The sequence below is a fragment of the Scyliorhinus canicula genome, chromosome 1 (assembly GCF_902713615.1).
Source record: "Scyliorhinus canicula chromosome 1, sScyCan1.1, whole genome shotgun sequence".
In the NCBI taxonomy this organism is placed as follows: domain Eukaryota; kingdom Metazoa; phylum Chordata; class Chondrichthyes; order Carcharhiniformes; family Scyliorhinidae; genus Scyliorhinus; species Scyliorhinus canicula.
The window spans coordinates 110,749,840-110,771,019 of record NC_052146.1 but is presented as its reverse complement, the minus strand read 5'-3'; the positions used below and the strand labels follow the sequence as shown (position 1 = coordinate 110,771,019).

The 21,180-nt window shown below is 52.0% G+C and overlaps 1 protein-coding gene across 4 annotated transcripts in view; it reads right to left on the bottom strand.

Annotated features, from left to right (window-relative positions):
- Positions 1-21,180, bottom strand: part of LOC119966211 (synaptotagmin-like protein 2) — a 164,340-nt gene that overhangs the window by 65,903 nt on the left and 77,257 nt on the right. For all 4 annotated transcript variants that reach the window (XM_038797565.1, XM_038797550.1, XM_038797571.1 and 1 more), the window contains exons 6-7: positions 13,064-13,100; positions 8,050-8,129 (exon numbers count right to left, since the gene is read on the bottom strand). In XM_038797565.1, the coding sequence (XP_038653493.1) occupies positions 8,050-8,129; positions 13,064-13,100 (117 nt within the window). The remainder of the gene's footprint in view (positions 1-8,049; positions 8,130-13,063; positions 13,101-21,180) is intronic.

Sequence of the window (21,180 nt, the reverse complement as noted above, 5' to 3'; positions counted from 1 at the left end):
ACGGGAGGTCATGTCTCACTAACTTGATAAGAGTTTTTCGAAGAGGTCACAAAGATGATTGATGCAGGTAGGGCAGTGGATGTTGTCTATATGGACTTCAGTAAGGCCTTTGACAAGGTCCCTCATGGTAGACTGGTACAAAAGGTGAAGTCACACAGGATCAGGGATGAGCTGGCAAGGTGGATACAGAACTGGCTAGGTCACAGAAGGCAGAGAGTAACAATGGAAAGGTGCTTTTCTAATTGGAGGGCTGTGACGAGTGGTGTTCCACAGGGATCAGTGCTGGGACCTTTGCTGTTCGTTGTATATATAAATGATTTGGAGGAAAATGTAACTGGTCTGATTAGTAAGTTTGCAGACGACACAAAGGTTGGTGGAATTGCGGATAGCGATGAGGACTGTCAGAGGATACAGCAGGATTTAGATTGTTTGGAGACTTGGGCGGAGAGATGGCAGATGGAGTTTAATCTGGACAAATGTGAGGTAATGCATTTTGGATGGTCTAATGCAGGTAGGGAATATACAGTGACTGGTAGAACCCTCAAGAGTATTGAAAGTCAGAGAGATCTAGGTGTACAGGTCCACAGGTCACTGAAAGGGGCAACACAGGTGGAGAAGTGAGTCAAGAAGGCATACGGCATGCTTGCCTTCTTTGGCCGGGGCACTGAGTATAAGAATTGGCAAGTCATGTTGCAGCTGTATAGAACCTTAGTTAGGCCACACTTGGAGTATAGTGTTCAATTCTGGTTGCCACACTACCAGAAGGATGTGGAGGCGTTAGAGAGGATGCAGAAGAGATTTACCAGGATGTTGCCTGGTATGGAGGGCATTAGCTATGAGGACCGGTTGAATAAACTCGGTTTGTTCTCACTGGAACGACAGATGTCGAGGGGTGACCTGATAGAGGTCTACAAAATTATGAGGGGCATAGACAGAGTGGATAGTCAGAGGCTTTTCCCCAGGGTAGATGGGTCAATTACTCGGGGGCATAGATTTAAGGTGCAAGGGGCAAGGTTTAGAGTAAATATACGAGGCAAATTTTTTACACAGAGGGGAGTGGGTGCCTGGAACTCGCTGCCAGAGGAGGTGGTGGAAGCAGGGATGATAGTAACATTTAAGGGGCATCTTGACAAATACATGAATAGGATGGGAATAGAGGGATATGGACCCAGGAAGTGTAGAAGATTGTAGTTTAGTCGGGCAGCATGGTCGGCACGGGCTTGGAGGGCCGAAGGGCCTGTTCTTGTGCTGTACATTTCTTTGTTCTTTGGGTTGCCACTTTGAAAGGGTGCCCCGATCTCCAAGTGAGCTTGTGAGGTCCCTGGAGGTCCACTCACTTCAGCCCCCCCCCCCTCCCCCCCAGCCCCCTTACAGCACCCCCTCCCTTCCAGGACCTCCACCCCTACTTAGCTGCCCTTCACTCCCCCACCCTTCAAACCCACACCCCCTCATTTTGTGGGCATGGCACCCTCGCCCCTACCCATTGGCAGTGCCACCCTGACACCTGGGAACACTTGCATTGCCACCCTAGCACCCAGGCAGTGCTCCAGCTGGCTTTTCAGTGGCATCCGGGCACCTTGGCAGCGCTAGGGTGGCAGTGTCAAGGTGCCTGTGTTCCAGGGGGGTGGCCATGGAGCCATCCTGCACTTACAATGACCACCCAGGGGTCTCCGATGACCCAGGAGAGCCCGAGTGCCGTTCCCACTGGTCCACTTTGTGTGGACCAGCACTGATAAGCGCCCGGCTGCAGCCTCCCTGGGGAGGCCGGAGAATCGACGGAGGCCGGTGGATCCTGGGCAGATAGATAGGAAGTAGGTTTTACGACCTACCTCCGTGAGCGCCGTTTAGTGCTGCCCCTTTTGGGCGGAGTTCCGACTCCGACGCCTCGTGGGACTTCACTGAATCCCCTGAAGCACGGAGGCTGTTGGGAGGCCCGTTGGAGGGCTCTCCTGGGATTCTCCGGCTGCGTTGTTCTCTCGCTTGAGCGCAACGCGGCCAGGGAATTGCCCCCTAAGTGTTGACGCCGGTGTAGAATTCGCGGAGTTCCACGACAGCAAAACTGGCGCCGCACCTGGACCGATTCCGCTACTGTTAAGGGGCTAGCACCGGCGCCACGTGGAACACAATCGATTCCAATGAGAAACGGTGCGGGATTCGCGATCGACACTCAGGAGCCTGACAAGCTGCAGCGGATATACACACTTCACTCCCCACACACACCATCCCAACCAATAAGGTGGCAGCAAGGAGAAGTGCACCATGATTTACAGACACTGAGCTGGAGACCTTTCTGGATGCGTTGGAGGAGAGACGGGTGTGCCTGTACCCCGGATCGGGAAGGAGGCTGCCACCCACCGCCATTCTCCGTTCCTGAGCGCAGGTGGCAGAGGCAGTCAGCAACACGATCCGGACTGGCCAGCAGTGCCGTAAAAAACTGCATGACCTCCTCAGGGTGGCCAGGGTGATTAGGCAGCTCCCCCTGGGTTGCATGCGCCAGGCTGCCTAACACTGTTTTCTGTCACCCCGCCCCAGGTGAAGGCCGCCTATAACCAACGAGAGTGGGAGGAAACTGGAGAGGTACCGCCGGACCTACAGCTCCTCGCCGTGGCTGAGCAGAGGCCCTGGACATAGTCGGTGGCCCAGAGGAAAGGGAGATCACCGGATGGAGATCGGCTGCAGGGGAGAAAGTGAGACCCCACTTAGTTGCGGTTCCCTGTGACACATGTGCCAACCACAGCCCCCCCAACACCATCTCCACCCCCATCCTCACCCTCATGCACACCACCCCTACTCCCCCCTGGACCGCGGTCTAATCATGCATCTCGTCTTGTGTCTTGCAGGACGTGCTGGTGATGGTGTCCTATCTGGTGTCCCCCGCCCCCAGCCAGTGCCACAGCCGGAGCCCCGGGTGCTGAGGAGAGCAGCAGATTGCGAGCCATGGACCTGGGACCCAGGATAGCCAGGAGCTCGGGTTGGAGGATGACACTGACTTTCCGTCAAAGCTGTCTCCAACACCCTCCACCATCCCAGAGACACTCATCTATGTTGGACACTTTATTGAAGAGGCTCCTGGTTCACTGTCTGGTGCGCACCACACAGCTGATCCAGTATAGCAGGTGGAGGTAGGAACTCCTGAGGGTCGGAGGGCAGGCCGACCCCAGGAACTAACTACCGTCCAGATGAGCTTCAGGCTTCTGTAACGGACAGCCAACTTTATTGTGGAGATGTAGTCGCAGAGCCAGGGACTACATGAGGGGTTGTCTGTGAGCATCCAGCAGCTACAGGTGGAGGAGTCCAACCGCGTGCAGGAGCAGAGGGTGGTGGCCCAAAGGGAGGTGGCCCATTCCCAGAAGGCGATGGCACAGTCACTGGCTGATGTGTCACAGACCCAGAAGCTGGTGGCACAGTCAATGGGTTATGTGGTGTAGTTCCAGACAGCGATGGTTCACTCCCTGTGCTCCATGGCCGCCAGCTTGCAGACTCTGGTCGAGACCAGAGCAGGCCTCTAGGACTGGCAGTGCGAGGTGGCGGGGGAGCCTCTGGGGATTGCTCCGCTCGTACACCCATCCCCTGGAGTAGTACAGGGGCCATCGGGCACCCCGAGGGAGGAGGAGCTGATGGGGCCCGTGCCGGTGACTCCTGCAGGGGAGATTACATAGAATTTACAGTGCAGAAGGAGGCCATTCGGCCCATCGAGTCTGCACCGGCTCCTGGAAAGAGCACCCTACCCAAGGTTAACACCTCCACCCTATCCCCATAACCCAGTAACCCCACCCAACACTAAGGGCAATTTATCATGGCCAATCCACCTAACCTGCACATCTTTGGACTGTGGGAGGAAACCGGAGCACCCGGAGGAAACCCACGCACACACGGGGAGGATGTGCAGACTCCGCACAGACAGTGACCCAAGCCGGAATCGAACCTGGGACCCTGGAGCTGTGACGCGATTGTGCTATCCACAATGCTACCGTGAGATGCCAGAACACTGCAGTACCTTGGACTCGCCTGGCACATCCGGCAGGCAGAATAGAACAGCAGTAAGTCACCTGGGACACCCGAGCAGCAGCCGGGCAGCAACCCCCCCCGCCCCCGGACCGTCTCTACCATTATCACCCAAGGGATCCGATGGGTACGTGTGATGGAATGGCTCGCATGCAGGGATCACCCAGGTAGACGGTGGAAAGTGCTACCATGGGCAGGTGTCAGACATTGTCAAACGATGCGGAGCACCAGAGCTCATTGCATCCCCAACACGCCGCCCCTCTGCTGTGCGATGTTGTGGAGGACGCAGAAGGCCATGCACGACGCGGGCGACCTACTCAGCTTCATACTGGAGGGCCCTTCCAGAATGGACCAGGTACCTCAACTGCATCTTCAGGAGGCTGAAGCACCGATCGATCACACCTCTGGTCGCTGCGTGGGCATCATTGTAGCGGGTCTCTGCATCGGTCTGTGGCTTCAGAATAGGTGTCACCAGCCAGGGCCACAGTGGATAACCCCTGTTGCCAGGAGCCAACCCCACATCCGGGTGGGCGTCTTGAACATGTCAGGAATTGCCGAGTGTGCCAGGATTAAGGCATTGTGCACACTGTCCGGGTATCGGCTGCAGACGTATATGATGCACATCTGACAGTCACATATCAGCAGTACGCTCATCGAGTGGAACCCCTTTCGGTTTGCGAAGAGCGACCGGTCATCTGCAGGTGCTCGTTGGGGGACATGCATCCCATCGCTCACCCCCTGGACCCGGGGCATCCTGGCGATGGCAGTGAGCCCCGCTGCCCGGGTATCCTGGTGGGCTTGGTCCACATTGAAGTGGGTGTATTGTGTCGACTGGGAAAATAGGGCCTCCGTGATGGCGCGGATGCACCTGTGTACCGATGTCGGAGAGATCCCGGACAGGTCTCCACTCGGCGCCTGGAAGGACACCCTCGCCTAAAAGTTCAGGGCAACCGTCACTTTGACGGCCACCCAGAGCGGGTGTCCCCCCCCCCCCCATTTCCCCGCAATGCCAGGTGTGCCATAATCTGGCAGAGATGTCGCACTATCTCGCTGCTCAGCTGGATTCTTCAACAGCATGCCCAGTCCAGCAGGTCCTCGAATGACAGGCACTGCCAGCACTCATGTGCCTCATGCGGAGCCTCCTTTGCACTTCATCCTCCTCGGCCTGTTGGGCAGCTGGCTCTCCATCCTGGGTGGCTGCCTCCTGTTCCTCTGGGGCAGGCTCCACTGCTGCAAGCTCCACTGCTGCAGCTTCCTCATCCTTGAGCAACGCCAGCTCACACAGCCGCAGGACATCTCCCAGGGCTGCGGCAACTAGGAAGAAGGCCACCATTGCTGGTTGAATTCCAAGATCTATTGTTTGCAGAGGGTGAAAGGCCGACATGTTAGCATGGTGCGTATCCCGTGCGCAACCTGGTACAATAGGTTATACGGTGGCCTGGTTGGCACTGTGGGCTCTGCCCTCACATGCCTCGCCCATCTCCGCACCCCTGGCCCCATCAGTGCCTGGCACCATGGGAGCCTCTGGCCCTGGTGCCTGCCACCTCTGGGCAAACTCCTGCAGCGATCCCCTCAAGGCAAATTTAATTTTCCCAAGTATGAGAAACCCCGCCATGTCGCTCACCCAGACCCTCGACTTCGGGGATTCCGAGTCCCTCCATCCAAGTAGGATCCGTCTCCGGGCCACCAGGGAGGCAAAGGCCAGGACATCAGCCTCTCTCACCTACTGGGCTCCCAGATCTTCCAACACACCGAAGATTGTCACCTCTGGACTCGGAACTACCCTCACCTTTGAAACCTTTGACATGACGTCAGCAAACCTCTGCCAGAAACCTCTCAGCCTCGGATATGCCCAAACATATGTACATGGTTCGCAGGACCCCCCGCACACCGCCCACACTGATCCTCCACCCCCTCAAAGAACCTGCTCATCCGAGCCACCGACATGTGTGCCCTGTGGACCACCTTAAATTGTATCAGGCTGAGCCTGGCACACAATGAGGATGCATTAACTCTCCTCAGGGCCTCCTCCCATAACCCAGCCTCCAACTCCCCACCCAGCTCTTCGTTCCACTTTCTCTTCGCCTCCCCTATCGGGACTCCCTCCCGGTCCATCAGTTCCTTGTAGATCTCCAAAACCCTCCCCTCTTCTACTCCTGTTCTCTACACCATCTTATCCTGTAGACCCTGGTGCACAGGTGCAGGAAGGTTGAAACTTGCCTCCGCACAAAATCCCTCACTTGCAGGTACCACGGATCCAAGATTTTTAAAAGCACAAGTGAACGTGCCGTTGGGAATTTGGCCCATCGGGGGCGGATAATCGTGGAGGCCCCGGAAAATACCAGGTCAGGCTGGCTAATGATATGCAAACGGTGTTTACTGTAAATTTGTTCCGGAATGCATTGGTGCCGCTGTCGAGGTGATGGAGAATTGTGATTTGGCGTCAAACCAGCGCCCACCGCGATTCTCCGCAAAATCGCATTTTCTGATTTCAGTGCCAGCTGACAGAGAATCTCGTCCCTTGTATCTTGTTTACTAGGATTCGGGATTCCAGCCCGGTGTGGGTGGAGCTCATCCCAATGGTACACTTCATTCTTTCCCTGTGCCAGTGTCCTATGAAACAGAATCCTGCTTTTCCACACCAATCCTTCAGCCAAGTATTCACCTCTTTCAGCTGCATACCCTACAGACACATGGTTTAGGTAATAATCCAGAGATTCTATCCCCCACGGCCCTGTTCTATAACTTAGTTCCTAGTTCTGGGCATTCTGCAAACATGACCTCTTGCCTACTCTTCCTTATATTGTTGGTCCCAACATGGATCACAATGACTGGATAACCCAATTCCCTCTCCAACATCCTTTCAAGCCGGTTTGAAACATCTCTTGCCATGACACTATGTTGGGAATTTTGTGGACTCTTGATTCTCCATAGAAAGAATGCTATCTGACCCCATAATTATTGAATCCCTTACAACGAGCACATTACAACTCTCCACTGTCTGTGCGGAGTCTGCACATTCTCCCCGTGTCTGCATGGGTTTCCTCCGGGTGCTCCAGTTTCCTCCCACAAGTCCTGAAAGACGTGTTGTTAGGCGATTTGGACATTCTGAATATTCTCCCTCTGTGACCCGAACAGGCGTCGGAATGTGGCGACTACGGGATTTTCACAGTAACTTCATTGCAATGTTAATATGAGCCTACTTGTGACACTAATAAAGATCATTATTGTTATTATTATACTTCATCGCTGCTTTAGACAGCCTCCTGCTCTAAAGTACTATGGTCAGCATTTTAGTTGTCCTTCCAACAATATTTTTCCTTATTATTAAAGGTAGCAAGTATATTGTACCTGTTGGATAGGATCAGTTTCTATGGATCATCATTCTTACTCTTACTCTGTATACCATCAGTCACACCAACTATTCACCTTACTACAAAGTGTGGCCATGGACTGGAGAACCTGCCCAGTTATTTCTTCCACTCCCTTATGTGCTGACCCCTACTCCAATTCAATTTCAATAATCTGCAGATATTCAAAATGCAGCTATCGTTTGTAGCTGTTATTTGCTCAGAACAGTCTCGGTGTTCATGAGCTCTCACGTTTTCGATTCAGACACAAAACCTCCTTTGCCATGCCCTAGTTTTTCTGTCTCACTCTTGCCTTCCCATTCTCTCTTCCTCCACCCCTCCCCACCTTATTCACTCTCCCTTACTGAGCTCTTGCTCTCTTTACTCTCTCCTCAACCTTCTCTGACCCCCTCTTTTTGTCTCCTCTCCGTCTCCCCACTCAGTCCTCTTTCTGTCCCTACCCATCCTGCCCCTTATTCCTATCTCCCCTCCCATACTTCCCCTCTCTGCCTTATCTCCTCTGTTCATCCTTAAGACTTCACTCTCCACCTCACCCCTTCTCTTCCCCTCTCCGGCTGTGGAAATGCTGTTGGCAGTGCTTCCTCTCCAATCCAACAAATTCATGCAATGAGCAGGTGGTCAAGTTCAGTTTATGTGACATATGTGCAAGTGTTGCAAGTTTTGTGTTCATTACCTGCACTGTTATAGTAGGGACAGGTTTGCTTCTCTCCTCAGCCCTCAACATCTCATTGTCCATGGCACATGGAGCACAATCTATGGGTTACAAATCAAACAATATTAACATAAATTGAACTGATCACATAATGTATATCTGTCTTTGTGTTAGTTTGAAGGATCAGAGAATGGACAAAGGATCAGCCTTGTGTACAAAGACCCCGAGTTTGTTTTCCCTGAACAAGCAAGTTGAATTCTGGCTGAGACCTCAATCTGTCACCCTGCCAACTGCGGGGATTTGCATTAGAATACAAGAACTAGGAGCAGGAGTAGGCCATCGGGCCCCTCGAGCCTGCTCCGCCATTCAATGAGATCATTGCTGATCTTTGAGGACTCAGCTCCACTTTCCAGCCCGAACACCAGAACCATTTTTCCTTTATTCTTCAAAAAACTATCAATTTTATCTTGAAAACATTTAATGAAGGAGCCTCAACTGCTTCACTGGGCTAGGAATTCCATAGATTCACAACCCTTTGGGTGAAGAAGTTCCTCCTAAACTCAGTCCTAAATCTACTTCCCCTTATTTTGAGGCTATGCCCCCTAGTTCTGCTTTCACCCACCAGTGGAAACAATCTCCCCGCATCTATCCTATCTATTCCCTTCATGATTTTATATGGTTCTATAAGATCCCCCGCATCTTTCTAAATTCCAAAGAGTACAGTCCCAGTCTACTCAACCTCTCCTCGTAATCCAACCCCCTCAACTCTGGGATTAACTGAGTGAATCTCCTCTGCTCACCCTCCAGCGCCAGTACGTCCTTTCTTAGGTAAGGAGACCAAAACTGAACACAATATGCCAGGTGTGGCCTCACTAACACCTGAGACAGTTGCAGCATAACCTCTCATGTCTTAAACTCCATCCCTCTAGCAATGAAGGACAAAACTCCATTTGCCTTCTTAATAACCTGATGCACCTGTAAATCAACCTTTTTTGACTCATGCATGAGGACACAGTCCCTCTAAACAGCAGCATGTTCTAATATTTTACCATTTAAATAATAATCCCTTTTGCTGTCATTCCTACCAAAATGGATAACTTCACATTTGTCAACATTGTATTCCATCTGCCATACCCTAGCCCATTCACTTAACCTATCCAAATCCCTCTGCAGACTTCCAGTATCCTCTGCACTTTTTGCTTTACCACTCATCTTAGTGTCATCTGCAAACTTGGACACATTGCACTTGGTCCCCAACTCCAAATCATCTATGTAAATTGTGGGCCCAACACTGATCCCTGAGGTACACTACTAGCTACTGATTGCCAACCAGAGAAACACCCATTAATCCCCACTCTTTGCTTTCTATTAATTAACCAATCCTCTATCCATGCTACTACTTTATCCTTAACACCATGCATCATTATCTTATGCAGCAACCTTTTGTGTGGCACCTCGTCAAAAGCTTTCTGGAAATCCAGATATACCACATCCATTGGCTCGCCGTTATCTACCGCACTGGTAATATCCTCAAAAAATTCCACTAAATAGTTAGGCACAACCTGCCCTTTATGAACTCATGCTGCGTCTGCCCAATGGGACAATTTCCATCCAGATGCCTCGCTATTTTGTCCTTGGTGATAGATTCATCTTCCCTACTACCGAAGTTAAGCTCACTGGCCTATAATTACCTGCTTTCTGCCTACCTAATTTTTTAAACAGTGGTGTCACGTTTGCTAATTTCCAATCCACCGGGACCACCCCAGAGTCTAGTGAATTTTGGTAAATTATCACTAGTGCATCTGCAATTTCCCTAGCCATCTCTTTTAGCACTGTGGGATGCATTCCATCAGGGCCAGGAGACTTGTCTACCTTTAGCCCCATTAGCTTGCCCATCACTACCTCCTTCGTGATAACAATCATCTCAAGGTCCTCACCTGTCATAGCCTCATTTCCATCAGTCACTGGCATGTTATTTGTGTCTTCCACTGTGAAGACCGACCCAAAAAACCTGTTCAGTTCCTCAGCCATTTCCTCATCTCCCATTATTAGATCTCCTTTCTCATCCTCTAGGACCAATATTTACCTCAGCCACTCAAGGACCAATATTTACCTCAGCCACTCATTTTTGTTTTATATATTTGTGGAAACTTTTACTATCTGTTTTTATATTCTGAGCAAGTTAACTCTCATAACCTATCTTACTCTTCTTTATAGCATTTTTAGTAGCTTTCTGTTGCCCCCGAAAGATTTCCCAATCCTCTAGTCTCCCACCAATCTTTGCCACTCTGTATGCTTTTTCCTCCAATTTGATACTCTCCCTTATTTCCTGAGATATCCACGGTCGATTTTCCCTTTTTCTACCGTCCTTCCTTTCTGTTGGTATAAATGTTTGCTGAGCACTGTGAAAAATCGCTTGGAAGGTTCTTCACTGTTCCTCAACTGTTTCACCATAAAGTCTTTGCTCCCAATCTATCTTAGCCTACTCTTCTCTCATCCCATTGTAATCTCCTTCGTTTAAGCACAAAACACTAGTGTTTGATTTTACGTTCTCACCCTCCATCTGTATTTTAAATTCCACCATATTGTGATCACTCCTTCCGAGAGGATCCCTAACTATGAGATCATTAATCAATCCTGTCTCGTTACACAGGACAAGATCTAGGATCGCTTGTTCCCTCGTAGGATCCATTACATACTGTTCTAGGAAACTATCGCAGATACATTCTATAAACTCCTCCTCAAGGCTGCCTTGACCGACCTGGTTAAACCAACCGACATTCAGATTCAAATTCCCCATGATAACTACTGTACGATTTCTACATGCATCAGTTATTTCTTTGTTTATTGCCTGCCCCACCATAATGTTACTATTTAGTGGCCTATAGACTATTCCTATCAGTGACTTTTTCGCTTTACTGTTCCTGATTTCTACCCAAATGTATTCAACCTAATCCTCCATAGCAATAATGTCATCCCTCACTACCTCCCGGATGTCATCCTTAAATAACAGAGCTACACCACCCCCCTACCACCCACTCTGTCCTTCCGAATAGTTTGATACCCTTGGATATTTAACTCCCAGTCGTGACCATCCTTTAACCATTTTTCATAATGGCCTCATTTACCTTATTCAGAATACTATGAGCATTTAGGTAAAGTACCCTTATGTTGGCTTTTATACCTCCATTTTAAATCTTAACACCTCTATCAGTAACCTCTCCCAAGGTATTTTTGCTTTTAACTTTTCTCCTAATTTTCCTCATCATTGAACCCATATCTTCATGTAATAACCTGTGTTAGGTGTAAGGAGTTGGTCAGAGGACAGTCTTGAAATCAACGAAAATCTCAATGTTGCTCCTGCATCTGCAGCCCTTCTTCCTGCACCACATGGCCCAGGATGTGGAACCCAACCATAAGTCCATAAGGCATAGGAGCAGAATTAGGCCACTTGGCCCATCGAGTCTGCTCCACCATTCAATCGTGTCTGATATTTTCTCGTCCCCATTCTCCTGTCTTCTCCTCATAACCCCTGATCCTCTTATTAATTAAGAGCCTATCTATCACGGTCTTAAAGACATTCAGTGAATTGGTCTCCACAGCCTTCCGCGACAAAGAGTTCCACAGATTCACCACCCTCTGGCTGAAGCAATTCCTCCTCATCTCGGTTTTAAAGGATCGTCCCTTTAATCTGAGATGGTGTCCTCTGGTTTAGTTTTTCCGACAAATGGAAACATCCTCTCCACGTCCACTCTATCCAGGCCTCGCAGTATCTCCTCTCATCCTTCTAAACTCCAACGAGTACAGACCCAGAGTCTTCAAAAGTTCCTCATACGACAAGTTCTTCATTCCAGGGATCATTCTTGTGCACCTCTTCTGGACTCTTTCCAAGGCCAGCACATCCTTCCTTAGATATGGGGCCCAAAACTGCTCACAATTCTCCAAATGGAGTCTGACCAGAGCCTAATACTGCCTCAGAAGTACATCCCTGGTTTTGTATTCTAGCCTTCCTGACATGAATGCTAACATTGCATTTGCCTTCTTAACAGCCGACTGAACCTGCACATTAACCTTGAGAGAATCATGAACAAGGACTCCCATGTCCCATTTAGAAAATAGTCTATGACTAAATTCCTCCTTCCAAAGTGCATAACCTCACACTTTTCCACATTGTATTTCATTTGCCACTTCATTGCCCACTCTCCCAGCTTGTCCAAGTCCTTCTGCAGCCCCCTTGCTTCCTCAATTCTACCTGTCCCTCTACAGATCTTTGTATCATCTGCAAACTTAGCAACAGTGCCTGCTGGTTTAGCACACTGGGCTAAATAGCTGGCTTTTAAAGCAGACTAAGGCAGGCCAGCAGCACGGTTCAATTCCGGTACCAGCCTCCCCAAACAGGCGCCGGAATGAGGTTTTTCACAGTAACTTCATTGAAGCCTACTTGTGACAATAAGCGATTTTCATTTCATTCAGTACCTTCTTCCAGATCATTAATGTGTATTGTGAAAAGTTGTGGTCCCAGCACAGACCCCTGAGGCACACCACTAGTCATCGGCTGCCATCCTGAAAAATACACCATTATCCCCACTCTCTTCCTTCTGCCAGTCAGCCAATCCTCTATCCATGCCAGGATCTTACCCTGAACACCATGGGCTCTTAACTTATTTAACAGTCTCCGATGCGGCACCTTGTCAAAGGCAATATCCACACCACAGGTTAGGGACCAACCCACACAACTCCCCTCTGCCACCCTCCCTCATTGTTTCCCCACCCATCCCCGTCATAGGGCAGGGACATCCCCCATCTTCTCAGTGGGCCTGGCACTCTCCCTTGCACCTCCCCACAGGATGCGGGACTCAGATTGCATGTGTGTAGGAAGTTAAAAATGAAGAGAAGTGAAAACATTTATTTTATCAGAAAAGAAAATTAGCCATTAGCCTTTCAGTTCCAATCTCAAAGTTGACCTTCAACCCTCAATTCCCAACCACAATCCTCCACCCACAACCCACACCATGATCCCTGCCCCCGACCTTACCTTTTGTTTGAGGTGTCATGTTGCCATTCCTCTGGGTCTGAAAAAAAAATCTAGATATTAGACGTGAACAGATCTGCAACAGCGTGTGAGCAACTTTTAGTGAACTAGTTTATAGTTGCAAAATGAATTGTCTTCACAGAGATTTATGGCAGTGCCATGTTGTTTATGTCTTGGAGAGACTAAGGGCAGGGAATGAGGAGATAGGGAGCCACTGGGTTAATGAGATGGTCAGCATGGACTTGTCAAGGTAAAAAGTATTCAACTACTTTTTTACTGATGTTTAAAATCAGTGTACAAAATAAGGGGCAGTGCAAATTTTACGCTGGTTTTTCAGAAGGTATTTGAAAATCTAACTGCATAAGGCACTTGTTACAAACAATTACAGCACCTGGCACCTGTTCAATCTGCTCCAATAGCTGTAATCTCTCAGCTTTGGAACAGCCCTCATGTAATAACCCTCACGAGACCTACGGGGATACCCAATCTCCCCTTGGCACTTATGGAATACAAGCTCCCCTGGTAGTGGGCGAAAGCGCTTCATCTGGAGTTTGTGGAAAGTGACTGATAAAAAGAGGCCCAAACTGAGACTGGCTAAAATTGCAGCTCCAGTTGGGACCTCGGAGCTTTAAACTGCGTTGCAGCCTTTCTTTTACTTGCCAAATAAAACTTTTTTGGGATTTACGTCCTCAGACCTCCAGAGCTTTTATACCTTGTAAATCTTTCGTTGAAATTTCTCCAGTGTTACTATGTCTGTATTATAGTATGGAGAGCAGAACTGCGCACAATTCTCCAAGTGCAGCCTGACCATGGTCAATAGTTTCAATATAAATATACAAGGCTGGATTCTCCGTGGGATAACGGCGAAATCACGAAACGCAATCGGCCAGAGAATTGGCTCGGAGGCTGAAATTGGGTCCGACGCTGGTTTCGCGTCGATTCGGCATTCTCCAGACCCTCGAAAGCGACGGAATCAGGGTGCCAGCCACGCGGCCCGGATATACAGTATGCATCTCATTATCGGTGATGACAACCGATTCTCCGGGGCCTCAGTGATTCGACACCTCGGATGGGCCGATTTCCCGATGCCGTGTTTCCCGATGCAGTGTTTCTAACGTCCAATAAAATATCGTGAAGCTGCCGTGATGGCTGAGGCAGCTGAGGGAGGAGGAGGCGTGTGGAGACTGCGGGCTCCAGGCTCAGACACCGGTCATGCTTTCTGTGGAGGGTGTGCGGCGGATGGACCGGGAAGCCCCTGACCGAGCGCCATTATGGCGGCCATCTTGCTGGCCACCCACCCACCCCGGCCCCTGGATGCAGAGAAAACGGCCACGAACCTCCGATCACCCCACCCAACCGGCGACACACACTGGGGGACTATCTAGGGCCACACCGAAGGAAACCCCCAGTGAGGGCAGGGCAATCAAACAGTTCCCCTGGCAGCAGGGACGGGAGCCAGGACCGGGGGCACCAATGGGCCGGGATGCAGGGGTGAGGGGCATGCGGCTGCCCTGCATGAAGCACGTGGCAGCGTGAGCAGCTCAGAGAGGAGGCAGAGCCTGCAGCAGAGAACGGGCTGCAGCGGGGCAGGTGGCAGCCGCTCAGGCTGGAGGGCCGCCCGCCCAACAGGATGAGGAGCCAAGGAGGTGCCGGATGAGGCCATGCATATACCCCGCCTGCCTGTCGTTTGAGGACCTTCCGGACCGGGCATGCAGGAGGAGACTGCGGATGAACAGGGAGACAGTGAGACACATCTGCCACATGATGGCACACCTGGCACCGCATGGGAATGGGGGAGGGCACCTGCTCCCGGTGGCCATCAAGGTGACGGTTGCGTTGAACTTCTATGTAACGGGGTCATTCCAGTCGCCGAGTGGGGACCTGTCCGGCATCTCCTAGACATCGGTGCACAGGTGCATCCGCGCCATCATGGACACCCTGTATGCCCTGGCAGATCGATGCATTCAATACCCAGCGGACTGCGCCCACCAGGTTGCCCATGCAGCGGGCTTCGCCGCCATCGCGGGATGCCCCTGGTCCAAGGGGTAATCAATGGGGTGCATGTCGCTGTACGGGCACCGGCGGATAACAGGCCGCTGTTCTCGAACAGGAAAGTGTACCACTCCTTGAACGTTCAGGTGGTCTGTGACCACCAGATGCGGATCCTAAATGTTTGTGCACGGTACCCGGGCAGTGTGCATGATTCATTCATATTGGCACAATCGGTGATCCCCGACATGTTCAAGGGACAGCCCCCTCTGCGGGGCTGATTGCTGGGCGACAGGGGTTACCCGTTGCGGTCGTGGCTGATGACGCCTATACAGAGGCCAGAGACCGACGCGGAGCACCGCTACAATAATGCCCATTGTGCGACCAGGGGTGTTGACGAGAGGTGCTTCGGATGCTGAAGATGCGCTTCGGGTGGCTGGACCACTCTGGAGGGTCGGCCTCATCATGGTGGTCTGCTGCGTCCTCCACAATATAGCCAGCCGAGGGGCGAAGTGCTGGAGGAGGATGAGGAAGGACGGCAGGCCTCGGCAGACGAGGACGATGGGGGGAGGGGGATAACGAGTGGGACATGGAAGCTGGCCAGACACGGGAAGCCGCACAACAGTACTGCCAAGGCCCAGTGCGCTGGGGCACTCTAGACACATGTCACCAACTAGGGGAAGGCGCTTGCTGGCCAGGGGCACGGACACCATAATACCACACCCATTCACTGGCACGGGCCCCTTCACCTCCTCCTTCCTTGGGGTGCCCGATGACCCCCGGGCTTCTCCATGAATAGGGGTGCAAGCAGAGCTATCCCCCCCCCCACCACCACCTGTCGCTACCAGTCCTGGAGTCCCGCTCTGGTCTCGACAAGGGTCTGCACGCTCACGGCCATAAGCACAGGGAGTGGACCATCTCCATCTGTGACTGTACCACCACCCTGAGGGTCTGTGCCACATCAGCCAGTGAGTGGATCTCCCTCTGTCTCTGTGCGATGCCGGCCTGCACCTGGGCAATGCCGCTGATTCTCTCAGCAATGGCCTGCTGTGACTGGGCCATACTGAGCAGTGGCGCTGCAATCTCCAGCTGGCTCCAGGACATGGTTGCCTGTGAGAGGGCAGCCCTGTCCTGGGCCTTGGCCCCGCCTCCACAGAATGCCCCAGCCTTGCACCCGTTGACCCGCGTCCAACACTGTTGCCTCCACCGCAGACGCCATCCGTGCAGATTGGGCCTGGGTGGAACGCATGCCGGCACCACCTCCTGCTCCTGCACGTGGATGGACTCCTCCACTTGTCCCTGCAGGTGCTGGAAGCCAGCCATCGACCCCTCCTGTAGTCCCTGGGTCTCTGACTGTACCCGGATTATGGGTGGGACTGGATATTCTGGGAGCCCGGCAACTGGTTCCTGGGGCCGGACTGCCCTCTGGCCATCCGGCCCATCGGCTGCACCTGCTGTGTGGTGTGCACCAGTCATGTCCCAGGAGCCTCTTCACTAATTTGCCTAACCGAGGTGATAGTCTCTGAGATGGTGGACAGTGTTGGAGACAGCAGTGACGGGAAGTCCGTGTCCTTCTCTGACCCGAGCTCCAGGGTATCCTGGGTCTCGGGCAGAGGGCTGGTGTTCAGGCTGCTCTCTCCGTCAGTGCTCTGCTGTCTGGGGGGCACCGGCTCTGGCACTGGCTGGGGGCGGGGGGCCCCAGATGGGCCAGGCCCATCCCGGCTGGTCCTGTAAAACACAAGACGGCATGTATGGTTAGAGAGCGTGATGGGGTGAGTTGTGATGTGGTGGGGTGTGGGGGGAGTGAGGGGGGTTGGGGTGGGGTGAGGGGGTTTGGGGTGGGCACGCATTTGTCGTGAGGACAGGCAGGGGGGCCCTCATTTTGTCGCACGCCATCCTCCGCGTTGGCGACCTCGCTGTCCTCCGGGCCGCCGACCACATCCAGTGCCCTCTGCTCTGCCATGGTTAGGCCCCGTAGGTCTGGTGGTTCCCCTCCGGTCTTCTCCCGCTCATGGCAGTTGTGCCCGGCCTGGTCTGGGGATGGGGGGGGGGGGGGGGGGGGGGGGGGGGGGGCAGTCCGGGCCACCACCTCGACAGCACTAACGGCGGCTCCCACCTCCGCCCAGATACGGCGAATAGTGGCACCCGAGGACCTTCCTCCCAGGCCGGGGTACAGCACCAGCCTCCTCTCCTCCACGGAGTCCAGGAGGGTCTCGGGTTCCACATCTTGGAAGCGCGGCGCTGCTCTCTTTGTGGCCATGTTGGCTGCGACGCTTGTATGTGGGAGGGGGAGAATGCCTCAAGTCCAGCCGCGGCGGTGCGGCAATCACGGAACCGGCAAAACGCCCACCGTTCCGATCCTCGTTACGCCCCTGCTAGCCCCTTGAGAGCGGTTGAATCGCTGCAGCGGTGGACCTGATGTCGCCGTTGTGAAACTCCACCGTTTTCACGACAGCGTCAACTCTTACTCTCCAGAATGGAGAATCCAGCGCTATTTAAAAAAATTCTTTACCTCTAGAAATAAATCCCAATGTCCTTTTTAAAGATTGCTTTGACTTCTGGTGGCGACATGTAGGTGGAGTTCGCATGTTTCGTGGCTTCTCCCTTTGGACCCAGTTATGGCAGACGGTTTTCTGTGAGGATTTGCGGGAAAGTCCGAGGTACTTTAACGATGTCAAAAACCGGGAAAAAGAATCCGGGGAAAAAGGGAGTGAGCTGGAGTCGGCCGTCGAGTGTGATGAGGAACTCAGCGGGAGGAAAGATGGTGGGAGAAGACTCGCCAGGTGGAGCCGTGCCAATTACGGTGGAAAAGATGGCCGCCGGGTGGAGCCGTGCACATTACGGTGGAAAAGATGGCCGAGGTGATGGCCGTGGAGTTTGAGTGGCTGTTTTCGAAACATTTCGACAGGCATCAGGCGGAGATGATGACTTCGCTCAGTGAGTGGGTGGGTGAGACCCATGCCCCGATGAAGGAGGCTCTGGCAAAGACTTTGACGGCAGTGCAGGAGCAGGGAGAGAAAATGAAGGGGGTGGAGGAGGCATTGTCTCAGCACAGTGACCAGTTCACCTCAATGGCTGAGGGGCTGCGGAGGGTGATAGAGGGTAATAGAGGGCTGAGAGCCAAAGTGGAGGACCTGGAGACCAGGTCACGAAAGTGGTTTTGCTTGAGGGACTGGTGGGCCGGAGATCTAAAGAGTACTTTGTGGAGATATTTGCCAAGCTGATGGTAGAGGTGGAGGAACCCTCCCTCTACGAGTTGGATAGGGCCCACCGGTCACTCCGACCGAAGTCGAATGCGCCGCTGAGAGCTGTGATTGCCTGTTTCCGCAGTTATCAAGTGAAGGAGAAGGTGCTGATATGGGCGAAGGTGAAGCGAGAGGAGATGTGGGAATAATAAGTAGGCATACATTAACACTACAATGAAGTTACTGTGAAAAGCCCCTAGTCGCCACATTCCGGCACCTGTTCGGGTACACAGGGAGAATTTGGAATGTCCAAATTACCTAACAGCACGTCTCTCGGGACTTGTGGGGGACACCGGAGCACTTGGAGGAAACCCACGCAGACACAGGGAGAATGTGCACACTCCGCACAAATAGTGACCCAAGCCTGGAAGCAAAGCCGGGACCCTGGCGATGTGAAGCAACAGTGCTAACCACTGTGCTACCAATGTAGTAATATACGTGTATAGCAGGATTGCAAAGGGAGCCTAGCAGGGAAGACAGTGGAACAGCAATGGCAGGGGTTTTTGGAGGGTTATTCAGGAGGCACAACAGAAATTCATCCTAAGGAGGAGGGAAAATGCTAAGGGGAAGACAAGGCATCCATGGCTGACGAGGGAAGTCAAGGACAGCATAAAAGCAAACGAAAAAGTGGCGAGGATTACTGGGAAGCCAAAGGATTGGGAAGCCTTTAAAATTGAGCACAGGGGCAGCACGGTGGCGCAGTGGGTTAGCCCTGCAGCCTCACGGCGCCGAGGTCCCAGGTTCGATCCCGGCTCTGGGTCACTGTCTGTGTGGAGTTTGCACATTCTCCCCGTGTTTGCGTGGGTTTCGCCCCCACAACCCAAAGATGTGCAGGCTAGGTGGATTGGCCACGCTAAATTGCCCCTTAATTGGAAAAAATGAATTGGGTACACTAAATTTATTAAAAAAAAAAAAAAAAAATTGAGCACAGGACAACTGAAAAACAATAAGGGGGGGAGAAGATGAAATATGAGTGCAAGTTAAGCTCGTAATATAAAAGAAGATAGGAAGGGTATTTTTCAATATATAAAAAGGTAAGATGGAGGCAAAAATAGACATTGGAGCACTGGAAAACGTAGCTGGAGAAGTAATAATAGGAAACAAAGAAATGGCAGACAAACTGAATAGTTACCTTGCATCAGTCTTCATGGTGGAAGACACCAGTGGGATGCCAGAGCTCCAGGAGAATCAGGGGGCAGAGGTGAGTGCCGTACGTGGCCACCACTAAGGAGAAGGTTTTGGGGAAACTGAAAGGTATGAAGGTGGATAAGTCACGTGGACCGGGTGGACTACACCCCAGGGTCCTAAAAGAGATAGCTGAGGAAATTGTGGAGGTATTGGTGGTGATCTTTCAGGACTCACTGGAGGCAGGAAGGTCCCAGAGGACTGGAAAGCGGCTAATGTAATACCGCTGTTTAAGAAGGGAGGGAGGCAGAAGATGGGAAATTATAGGCCGGTTAGCCTGACTTTGGTTTTTTGGTATGATTTTAGAGTCCATTATTAAAGATGAGATCGTGGAGAACTTGATACATGATAAAATAGGACTGAGTCAGCACGGCTTCATCAAGTGGAGGTCATGTCTGACAAATCTGTTCGAGTTCTTTGAGCAGGTAACAAGGACGTTGACAAAGGAGAACCAGTGGACATGATTTATTTAGATTTCCAGAAGGCCTTTGACAAGGTGTCACATAGGAGACTGTTAAATACGTTAAGAGCCCATGGTGTTAAGGGTAAGATCCTGGCATGGATAGAGGATTGGCTGGCTGGGAGAAGGCAGAGAGCGGGGATAAAGGGGTCTTTTTCAGGATGGCAGTCGGTGACTAGTGGTGTGCCTCAGGGGTCAGTGCTGGGACCACAACTTTTCACAATGTACGTTAGTGGTCTGGAAGAAGGAATTGAAGGCACTGTTGCTAAGTTTGCATTTGATACAAAGAGCTGTAGAGGGGCAGGTAGTATTGAGGAAGCAGGCGGGCTTCAGAAGGACATGGACAGGCTAGGAGAGTGGGCAAAGAAGTGGCAGATGGAATACAATGTGGAAAAGTGTGAGTTAATACACTTTGGAAGGAGGAATGGAGGCATAGACTATTTTCTAAATGGGGAAACCAAGGAGACAACAGCGGTCTCTAGTTCTCCAGAATCCCCCCCCCCCCCTCCCCCTTCTGACACCTGCACATCTCTAGGGCAGAGGGCAGAATAGGGCAGCACGGCAATGCCTGTGAAACCAGTATGTAGGCCATTTCCTCCATTTCCCGGCCCTCCAGAGAACACCCGCCAAGCGCACCAAAGGCCACAGGGCGTGAAAATCAGCAGGCTGCCTCCACCTCTGATGTGTATCCACGGGACACACATAGGCATAGCACGAGACCACGAAAGATCAAAAAGATTGAGGAGCACTGAGTTGTCACTGGGGGAGGGGTCACTATCTGTAGCGAGGAGTGTGGAAATGCCAACAGTTCACTGTTAAAACTTGTAACATCTGATACATGTGAAGTCTCTATGACGCTAATCTTCACAGCAGGCCTGCTTGCACCTCCACCCCCCCCCCCCCCCCCTCCCCCCCGTGGCTCCCTGCTCCCCCCATCCCTGGACACAGTGGTCCAAGACCAAACACCCGCGATGCAGACCTTGTTTAGAGGATGGAACTGAGCACGCTGGAAGCAGAAAGACAGGAATGAGACTTTTGGAGAAACTGAGAAACACCAGAGCTTTCCTCACAGCGAGTTATCACCACTCTCCTGCCTTGTACAGTGATCCACTGACAGTGCCAAAACAGCCCGTCACCCTGGAGTGATGGTATATAGCACCTTGGAGAGTAGAACAGGGTGTCGGGGAGGGGGTGCAGGACTTGTGGGAAGGAGGGAAGTAGAGGAGTTGAGCTGACAGACA